This window comes from Polyodon spathula, chromosome 8, assembly GCF_017654505.1.
Source record: "Polyodon spathula isolate WHYD16114869_AA chromosome 8, ASM1765450v1, whole genome shotgun sequence".
Taxonomy (NCBI): Eukaryota; Metazoa; Chordata; class Actinopteri; order Acipenseriformes; family Polyodontidae; genus Polyodon; species Polyodon spathula.
Window position 1 is genome coordinate 441,479 of NC_054541.1, and position 10,387 is coordinate 451,865.

A 10,387-nucleotide genomic window follows, 5' to 3' on the forward strand; every position below is an offset into this window, starting at 1 on the left:
TTACCAATGCTTCCTCTCTCTTTGCTTCACAATGCTTCCCTGTGCTTTACCTGCTCCCTCTCACTGCTTCCTCTCTCTGTGCTTCACAATGCTTCCCTGTGCTTCACAACTTTACCACTGCCCCTCTCTCTGTGCTTCACAATGCTTCCCTGTGCTTTACCACTGCCCCTCTCTCTCTGTGCTTCACAATGCTTCCCTGTGCTTTTACCCCTCTCTCTGTGCTTCACAATGCTTCCCTGTGCTTTACTTTACCACTGCTCCCTCTCTCTGTGCTTCACAATGCTTCCCTGTGCTTTACCACTGCCCCTCTCTCTGTGCTTCACAATGCTTCCCTGTGCTTTACCACTGCCCCTCTCTCTGTGCTTCACAATGCTTCCCTGTGCTTTACTTTACCACTGTCCCTCTCTCTGTGCTTCACAATGCTTCCCTGTGCTTTACTTTACCACTGCCCCTCTCTCTGTGCTTCACAATGCTTCCCTGTGCTTTACTTTACCACTGTCCCTCTCTCTGTGCTTCACAATGCTTCCCTGTGCTTTACTTTACCACTGCCCCTCTCTCTGTGCTTCACAATGCTTCCCTGTGCTTTACCACTGCCCCTCTCTCTGTGCTTCACAATGCTTCCCTGTGCTTTACTTTACCACTGCTTCCTCTCTCTGTGCTTCACAATGCTTCCCTGTGCTTTACTTTACCACTGCCCCTCTCTCTGTGCTTCACAATGCTTCCCTGTGCTTTACTTTACCACTGCCCCTCTCTCTGTGCTTCACAATGCTTCCCTGTGCTTTACTTTACCACTGCCCCTCTCTCTGTGCTTCACAATGCTTCCCTGTGCTTTACCACTGCCCCTCTCTCTGTGCTTCACAATGCTTCCCTGTGCTTTACTTTACCACTGCCCCTCTCTCTGTGCTTCACAATGCTTCCCTGTGCTTTACTTTACCACTGCCCCTCTCTCTGTGCTTCACAATGCTTCCCTGTGCTTTACCTGCCCCTCCTCTGTGCTTCACAATGCTTCCCTGTGCCCTCTCTCTGTGCTTCACAATGCTTCCCTGTGCTTTACCACTGCTCCTCTCTCTGTGCTTCACAATGCTTCCCTGTGCTTTACTTTACCACTGCCCCTCTCTCTGTGCTTCACAATGCTTCCCTGTGCTTTGCTTTACCACTTGCCCCTCTCTCTGTGCTTCACAATGCTTCCCTGTGCTTTACCACTGCCCCTCTCTCTGTGCTTCACAATGCTTCCCTGTGCTTTACTTTACCACTGTCCCTCTCTCTGTGCTTCACAATGCTTCCCTGTGCTTTACTTTACCACTGCCCCTCTCTTGTACCACGCTCCTCGTCCATCTCTCTGTGCTTCACAATGCTTCCCTGTGCTTTACTTTACCACTGCCCCTCTCTCTGTGCTTCACAATGCTTCCCTGTGCTTTACTTTACCACTGCTCCTCTCTCTGTGCTTCACAATGCTTCCCTGTGCTTTACTTTACCACTGCTCCTCTCTCTGTGCTTCACAATGCTTCCCTGTGCTTTACCACCTGTGCTTTACCTCTCTCTGTGCTTCACAATGCTTCCCTGTGCTTTACTTTACCACTGCCCCTCTCTCTGTGCTTCACAATGCTTCCCTGTGCTTTACTTTACCACTGCCCCTCTCTCTGTGCTTCACAATGCTTCCCTGTGCTTTACTTTACCACTGCCCCTCTCTCTGTGCTTCACAATGCTTCCCTGTGCTTTACTTTACCACTGTCCCTCTCTCTGTGCTTCACAATGCTTCCCTGTGCTTTACTTGCTTCCCTGTGCTTTACTTTACCTCTCTCTGTGCTTCACAATGCTTCCCTGTGCTTTACTTTACCACTGCCCCTCTCGTGCTTCACAATGCTTCCCTGTGCTTTACCACTGCCCCTCTCTCTGTGCTTCACAATGCTTCCCTGTGCTTTACTTTACCACTGTCCCTCTCTCTGTGCTTCACAATGCTTCCCTGTGCTTTACTCTTTACCACTGCCCCTCTCTCTGTGCTTCACAATGCTTCCCTGTGCTTTACTTTACCACTGTCCCTCTCTCTGTGCTTCACAATGCTTCCCTGTGCTTTACTTTACCACTGTCCCTCTCTCTGTGCTTCACAATGCTTCCCTGTGCTTTACTTTACCACTGCCCCTCTCTCTGTGCTTCACAATGCTTCCCTGTGCTTTACTTTACCACTGCCCCTCTCTCTGTGCTTCACAATGCTTCCCTGTGCTTTACCACTGTCCCTCTCTCTGTGCTTCACAATGCTTCCCTGTGCTTTACTTTACCACTGCCCCTCTCTCTGTGCTTCACAATGCTTCCCTGTGCTTTACTTTACCACTGCCCCTCTCTCTGTGCTTCACAATGCTTCCCTGTGCTGCCCCTTACCTGTGCTTTACCTCTCTCTGTGCTTCACAATGCTTCCCTGTGCTTTACCACTGCCCCTCTCTCTGTGCTTCACAATGCTTCCCTCTGCTTTACCACTGCCCCTCTCTCTGTGCTTCACAATGCTTCCCTGTGCTTTACTTTACCACTGCCCCTCTCTCTGTGCTTCACAATGCTTCCCTGTGCTTTACTTTACCACTGTCCCTCTCTCTGTGCTTCACAATGCTTCCCTGTGCTTTACTTTACCACTGCCCCTCTCTCTGTGCTTCACAATGCTTCCCTGTGCTTTACTTTACCACTGCCCCTCTCTCTGTGCTTCACAATGCTTCCCTGTGCTTTACTTTACCACTGTCCCTCTCTCTGTGCTTTACACTGCCCCTCTCTCTGTGCTTCACTGTGCTTCCCTTTACTTTACCACTGTCCCTCTCTCTGTGCTTCACAATGCTTCCCTGTGCTTTACTTTACCACTGTGCTTCACAATCTCTCTGTGCTTCACAATGCTTCCCTGTGCTTTTCACAATGCTTCCCTGTGCTTTACCACTGTCCCTCTCTCTGTGCTTCACAATGCTTCCCTGTGCTTTACCACTGCCCCTCTCTCTGTGCTTCACAATGCTTCCCTGTGCTTTACTTTACCACTGTCCCTCTCTCTGTGCTTCACAATGCTTCCCTGTGCTGTGCTTTACCACTGCCCCTCTCTCTGTGCTTCACAATGCTTCCCTGTGCTTTACTTTACCACCCTCTCTCTGTGCTTCACAATGCTTCCCTGTGCTTTACCACTGTCCCTCACTCTCTGTGCTGTGCACCTGCCCCTCTCTCTGTGCTTCACAATGCTTCCCTGTGCTTTACCACTGCCCCTCTCTCTGTGCTTCACAATGCTTCCCTGTGCTTTACTTTACCACTGCCCCTCTCTCTGTGCTTCACAATGCTTCCCTGTGCTTTACTTTACCACTGCCCCTCTCTCTGTGCTTCACAATGCTTCCCTGTGCTTTACTTTACCACTGCCCCTCTCTCTGTGCTTCACAATGCTTCCCTGTGCTTTACTTTACCACTGCCCCTCTCTCTGTGCTTCACAATGCTTCCCTGTGCTTTACTTTACCACTGCCCCTCTCTCTGTGCTTCACAATGCTTCCCTGTGCTTTACTTTACCACTGCCCCTCTCTCTGTGCTTCACAATGCTTCCCTGTGCTTTACTTTACCACTGCCCCTCTCTCTGTGCTTCACAATGCTTCCCTGTGCTTTACTTTACCACTGCTTTACTTTACCCTCTCTCTGTGCTTCACAATGCTTCCCTGTGCTTTACTTTACCACTGCCCCTCTCTCTGTGCTTCACAATGCTTCCCTGTGCTTTACTTTACCACTGCCCCTCTCTCTGTGCTTCACAATGCTTCCCTGTGCTTTACCACTGCCCCTCTCTCTGTGCTTCACAATGCTTCCCTGTACTTTAGTATGACTGTAAACTGTGCAGTGCATTTTTAATACAATATTCGGCACAAATGGCAAATGATAACAATCGCTCTGCTTGTATAACGAGTTAGCTTTTAAGCTCAAAACTTTATTTTCAGTGTCAGAGGTCACTAGGACAAAGTTTGGTCAGTCTGTCACACTGAAACATTTTTCTGTATATCTGGTACAGTGTTTCCCAGTCCTGGTCCTGGGGACCTTCCTGTCTGTTTGTCTGTCTGTACCTCTGCTGGGTTTTGTTCCAGCTGAGGAGCTGCTCACAATTGCTTTATTGAACTCTTAAATGAGGGTCTGTCTGTCTGTCTATGTGGAGTTTGCATGTTCTCCCCAACGTGTTTGCGTGGGATTGTCTTTCGCCACCGAGCGCTACGGTTTCCTCCCACAGCCCCAAAAAACATGAAAGCAGCTGTGGGGAATGTATGCATGTATTGATTCCCATGGTGGTGCTACAGTATGTATGGTACTGCTGCTCCACGGTGCATTGATGGTACTGGATAGACAGCACTGCCATTGTAAAATAAATACGACCATGATGGCACAGTGTTGGATTACATTATAGATCCCATCACTGTGATACTTCAATTAGAAATCAAACAAAGTCCCATTGGATTCCCGTGGTGGTGCTACAGTATGTGTGGAACTGCTGCATGGTGCATTGATCAGCTATGGATATTGTATGAGTGCGTGTATGAATTGACCTCAGATCTGGTGCCTGTATTTTTCTTTTTCTTTTTGTTACATATAATAGTTGTTGACTTCTTGTTTTTATTAAATTTAAATAAAATTGATTTTTTTTTTCATTTTCGCACACCCGTCTTCTCCTCAGATGGAATGTTCCACTGCTTTTCCCTCCCGGCCTCTCAGCAGAGTGGTTTTGACCGGCAGTACCCACAGCGACGAGCTGGGAGGAGTCTGTCTGGTGAGGGAGTGGCTGAGGCAGGGCGACGCCCCCTTTCTGCACCAGCGCAGCTTTGGAGCTCAGACACTGCTAGCCAATCCCAGAGCAACCAAGCAGAACAGGAGATACCTGGAGACAGACCTGAACAGGTGCTTCACAGCAGAGATATTGAGGTGAGCGAAAAACCTAATAGAACTCCATATAGCGCAGCTACCACCCAGCACAGTGTGTATATATAACACTGAATAGAAAACCCTGGACAGAACTGCATATAGTGCAGCTACCCGCAGCACAGTGTATATATACAGAGCCTAATTTTTATAACTAAGCTCTCATTATTTTCTTATAATATAATGAGATACATACTCCTGTCTTTCTTAAAGCTCTTTCCATTGGTTATCATTCAAGGTTGGCAAATCTCGCTAAATTAAGAGCCAATCTGCCGAATCCTGCTGAATCTTGCCTAAGACTAAGAATTACCTTTGCTTTGAAGGTCTAATGCCCTTCCAGAATTATACTGAGTGTCTGAGACAAACATCTACAGAAAAACCACAGACCCCAAAATTATTAATTTCGCATTCAAGCTCTACAGCTTTTTCTGCAAATACTTACCTCTGTTTATTACTGCAGTAAAATCTTGATATAAATGAAACATGTCTATTCTTTGGTTTAATTGATATTGCAATGTCTAAAAGACACTTGTTGTTTAGTTGGAGAAATTGAACTAATTCTTAAATTGATTGAATTAAATGAACATTATTTCAAATGTGTCTCAACAATATATTTACAATACTGACAACGCCATGCTTCTGTTATAATAAACTTTTACTGTGTTCTTTCAACAGTTTAACTTTAAATGGCATTATACCATGTGACTGTCTAATTACTGTTTTTTCAGTAATTTTATTTTACTCTTATTCTGTTTTCCATAAGTTAAGCATTCAATAGAAGTCAGGCTTATTGGTCTGTAGTTACCAGGTTCACTGTTTAACATATTAGACTGATATAGTGTTATAGTGACTGAGCTGTGTCTGACTTTCTCCACTGTTCATACAAAACCTATCAAAGCAGGTTTTAAGACAACCTTTGCTTTTTGCCAATTTTATTTCTGATTACTATGAAACACTCTCATAAGCATTTTTCAATTCATTATTTTAAGACCAATCCCTTTAACACTTTGCCTCAGTTATGCTAATGTTCCTTAAAACTTTCCATTCCCATCTCTTCCTGCCAGGTTCTAATTAATTCCTGTTATATATAGAAAATAGTTATTGTAAGATAAACTTCTATCTTCTGTTATCCTGAAAGGTATTTGCCATTTGTTAATCTTAACAAGATCGCCTCTATAGAGAGGATCTTGGCTTTTAAATCACTGAAAACCATCAAAAATCCCACTTCATCGTTCAACACCAATCTCTCATGGCCTTTCTACACTGCCTTTTTGACAAGCAGGTGAGAATGTAGGTTACAACATTAGTTTGTGGTCCTTTAGTAAGTGCACTGTTAAAGTGCCTTTTTATACTTGAAATGATTTTATAATTGTCTATTCTACCTCTTTTGGCAGATATGTCAATATAGCATTTCTCTTATAAACTGCAATTCTATTTTACGCCTCTTGATATACACAGAAGGCAACAACCATCCTTTTCTGTGGGTGTTTTCTTAATTGAATACTTAAATCTACTTCTGCTTAGTCTCTGTTTCATGTTATCATAGTTTGCTTTCTTATTTATTGTAAACCTTAGCTTTAGTCTTTACTTTTGAGGATTTCAAAAACACTTCAAATGAGACCATATTTGTGGTCTAGAGTTTGCCAGTGGTTCTCTGACCTCTGTTTTAGTTATGTTTTGTTACTTTGAAAAGACTAAATCAAGGCATGCTTTTGTCTGATAAGGGTGCCTTGACAAATTTTCAGGAAGCAGTCATTTGTCATTTCACCATTTCAATTTCATCCTTCGCGCTACCCACAGATTTTCCCATTTTATTTGGGGGAAGTTGTATCCCCTTTAGTATGGCATCTCCTTCATTACAATATTTGTTGTCAGTTTCACAAATGTTCAATTTGCTCACCGTCTGATCTGCTTCCAGTAGCTGTGACTATTTGCCCTTTGAGTTTTTGTCTGTTATTCTGAGTCATTGATTCTGCTCACAGGTTTTGGTGACAGTCTTTAAAGCCTGATACCTGCAAAAACTTGTTTCCTTATGTATAGCTGGGCTCCCATCTCTCGTCAGTGTGCATGTGACAACTATCCAGTGTACTCCACAAATGGCCTGTATATTCGTCTCAATCCCACCTTGAATCCTGTTTTGAAGTATGCAAAAAAACACTCAGGAGTTATTCTGTAGCTTCATGTCAAAAAGTTTTGTGGTCTGATGAAACTAAAATGGAACATTTTGGTTGGCCTAAATGCAAAGTTGTTATGTTTTGATGCAAACCCAACACAGTGCATCACCCAAAGAACTCCATCCCTACTGTGAAGCATGGTGGTGGCAGCATCATGCTATGGGGATGTTTTTCTCCGGCAGTAGACTGGGAAACTTGTCAGGATAGAATGGAAAATGAATGGAGCAAGTACAGAGAAGTCCTTGAGGAAAACCTTCTGCCCTCTGCAAGAAAGCTGAAACTGGGACAGAAGTTCACCTTTCAGCATGCGTTTGACCCAAAGCACACAGCCAAAGCTACACAAGAGTGGCTAAGGAACAAAAAGGTAAATGTCCTTCAGTGGCCCAGTCAGATTTCCTGACCTAAATCCAATCGAAAATTTGTGGCATGACTTGAAGATTGCTGTCCATCAATGTTCCCCAAGGTACTTGACAGAGCTTGAACAGTTTTGTAAAGAAGAATGGTCAAATATTGCCAAATCTAGGTGTGCAAAGTTGGTAGAGACCTATCCCAACAGACTCACAGCTGTAATTGCTGCCAAAGGTGCTTCCACCAACTATTAACTCAGGGGGTGGAGACTTATCCAATTATGATCTTTCAGTTTTGTATTTCTTAATATGGATTTTTCCCCAATAATCATTTTTTTCCCCTTCTTTTGTGCTGTGTGGTGTGTAGATAAGTGGTCCTGGATAATCCTCATTTCATTCTGCATAAAACACTGTTCTGCTCATCAAAACAAAAGTGAAAAAAGTTCAAAGGGGTTGTAGACTTTCTATAGGCACTGTTAAATGGTGGTTGTGTTTGATTTAAAGTTTCTTTTTTTCCCTGCTTCTGTGGAACAAGCAATGATTTTGTCTTCTATGGTCAAGACCTTTTGTTTCTCCATGTTTTCTCTCTTCCTTTACAAAAGAGCTGCGCTGTATAGTATGTTTATTGATTACAGATAAAAGCTAGACTTAAATGGCTTAAAACAGGTATATAAAAGCACAGATGATATAATTGGGAGGAATTGAAAGTGGTCACTTAGACCAGGTGAAGTAAATCAGGCTTGAAACAATCCGTCTCTTTCTCCGCCCCCAGCCCCCCCCCCTCCCCCTCCGACCACTATGAAGTGGTCCGAGCTCAGGAGCTGGATGCAGCGCTGGGTCCGAAGGGCAACGACTGCTCAGTGGACTTCATCTGTGATCTTCACAACACCACTTCTAAGATGAGATCCTGCTTGATCACTGCACCAGACTACCTGTCAATGCACACTGTCAGTCCAGTCTGTGTAGTCTAGCAGTGATCTCGAACTGCAGTGTTTCCAATGCGATTGCACTAGTCCAGTCTATATAGTCTAGCAGTGATCTCAAACTCCAGTGTTTCCAATGCAATTCCACTGGTCCAGTCTATATAGTCTAGCAGTGATCTCAAACTGGTTTTTATCTTCCTCAGAGTGTCTCCACAGACCCATGCAGAGTGATTTCAATCAAACCAGAAATTCCATCCTTCTCATTGATGTCAATCGCCAAGCACATTAGTAAGTGACAGAACTGCATATAGTGCAGCTACCCCCAGCACAGTGTAGATCTATAACACTGAATAGAAAGCCCTGGACAGAACTGCATATAGTGCAGCTACCCCCAGCACAGTGTAGATCTATAACACTGAATAGAAAACCCTGGACAGAACTGCATATAGTGCAGCTACACCCAGCACAGTGTAGATCTATAACACTGAATAGAAAACCCTGGACAGAACTGCATATAGTGCAGCTACCCCCAGCACAGTGTAGATCTATAACACTGAATAGAAAACCCTGGACAGAACTGCATATAGTGCAGCTACCCCCAGCACAGTGTAGATCTATAACACTGAATAGAAAACCCTGGACAGAACTGCATATAGTGCAGCTACCCCCAGCACAGTGTAGATCTATAACACTGAATAGAAAACCCTGGACAGAACTGCATATAGTGCAGCTACCCCCAGCACAGTGTAGATCTATAACACTGAATAGAAAACCCTGGACAGAACTGCATATAGTGCAGCTGCACCCAGCACAGTGTAGATCTATAACACTGAATAGAAAACCCTGGACAGAACTGCATATAGTGCAGCTGCACCCAGCACAGTGTAGATCTATAACACTGAATAGAAAACCCTGGACAGAACTGCATATAGTGCAGCTACCCCCAGCACAGTGTAGATCTATAACACTGAATAGAAAACCCTGGACAGAACTGCATATAGTGCAGCTACCCCCAGCACAGTGTAGATCTATAACACTGAATAGAAAACCCTGGACAGAACTGCATATAGTGCAGCTACCCCCAGCACAGTGTAGATCTATAACACTGAATAGAGAACCCTGGACAGAACTGCATATAGTGCAGCTGCCCCCAGCACAGTGTAGATCTATAACACTGAATAGAGAACCCTGGACAGTATAACTGCATTAACCTCCTCTCTCTCCTCTTCCATAGCTCTTGAAATTGGTCCCCAGCCCACAGGACTAATTCGATCAGATATCTGCAACATGATGAGACGTCTCGTAGGACATGTCCTGGACTTTATAGAACTATTCAACCAGGGTCAGTCTGTGTGTCTTTGTATTTGTGTCGGTCGGTCTGTCTGTCTGTGTCTACATCTCTCTAATTTCAACTGCCTCTGCTTGTGTCTCTGCATGACTCTGTCTGTCTGCATGTCTGTATGTGTGTCTGTGAGCCTGTCTGGTTGTGTGTGTGTGTGTGTGTGTGTCTGTTTTTGTCTGTCTGCTTGTATCTGTGCATGTGTGTCCATCTATGTCTCTCTGTGTCTGTTGTGAGTGTGTGTCTGTCTCTTAAGACGTCTGGAAGTCTGTCTGTATACAATGTTAACTTCCTCTCCCTCTCCCCCTCTCTGTCTCCCCCCTCTCTCTCCTTCTCTCCCTTTCTTTCTCTCTTTTCTCCCCCCTGCCCCTTTCTCTCAACTCTCTGTCTCTCTCCAGGTCTATCTGTCCCCTCCTCTCCTCTGCAGTGTTTTGAGCTCCAGCAGCCCTTTGATTACCCCCGAGACGAGGAGGGTGTCCCGACAGCCTGCATCCACCCAGAGAGACAGGTCAGTGTGTGTGTGTGTCTGTCCTGACAGCCTGCATCCACCCAGAGAGACAGGTCAGTGTGTGTGTGTGTGTGTGTGTGTGTGTGTGTGTGTGTGTCTGTCCTGACAGCCTGCATCCACCCAGAGAGACAGGTCAGTGTGTGTGTGTGTCTGTCCTGACAGCCTGCATGACAGCCTGCATCCACCCAGAGAGA

The 10,387-nt window shown here is 44.9% G+C and overlaps 1 protein-coding gene across 1 annotated transcript; it reads left to right on the forward strand.

Moving 5' to 3' along the window:
- The first annotated feature begins 4,230 nt into the window (after positions 1-4,230).
- LOC121320145 (N-acyl-aromatic-L-amino acid amidohydrolase (carboxylate-forming)-like) lies at positions 4,231-10,120 on the forward strand. Its single transcript, XM_041258408.1, has 6 exons — positions 4,231-4,251; positions 4,661-4,905; positions 8,196-8,370; positions 8,550-8,634; positions 9,581-9,800; positions 10,084-10,120. The coding sequence occupies exons 1-6, from the start codon at positions 4,231-4,233 to the stop codon at positions 10,118-10,120; spliced, it is 783 nt and encodes a 260-aa protein (XP_041114342.1).
- Positions 10,121-10,387: the final 267 nt, after the last annotated feature.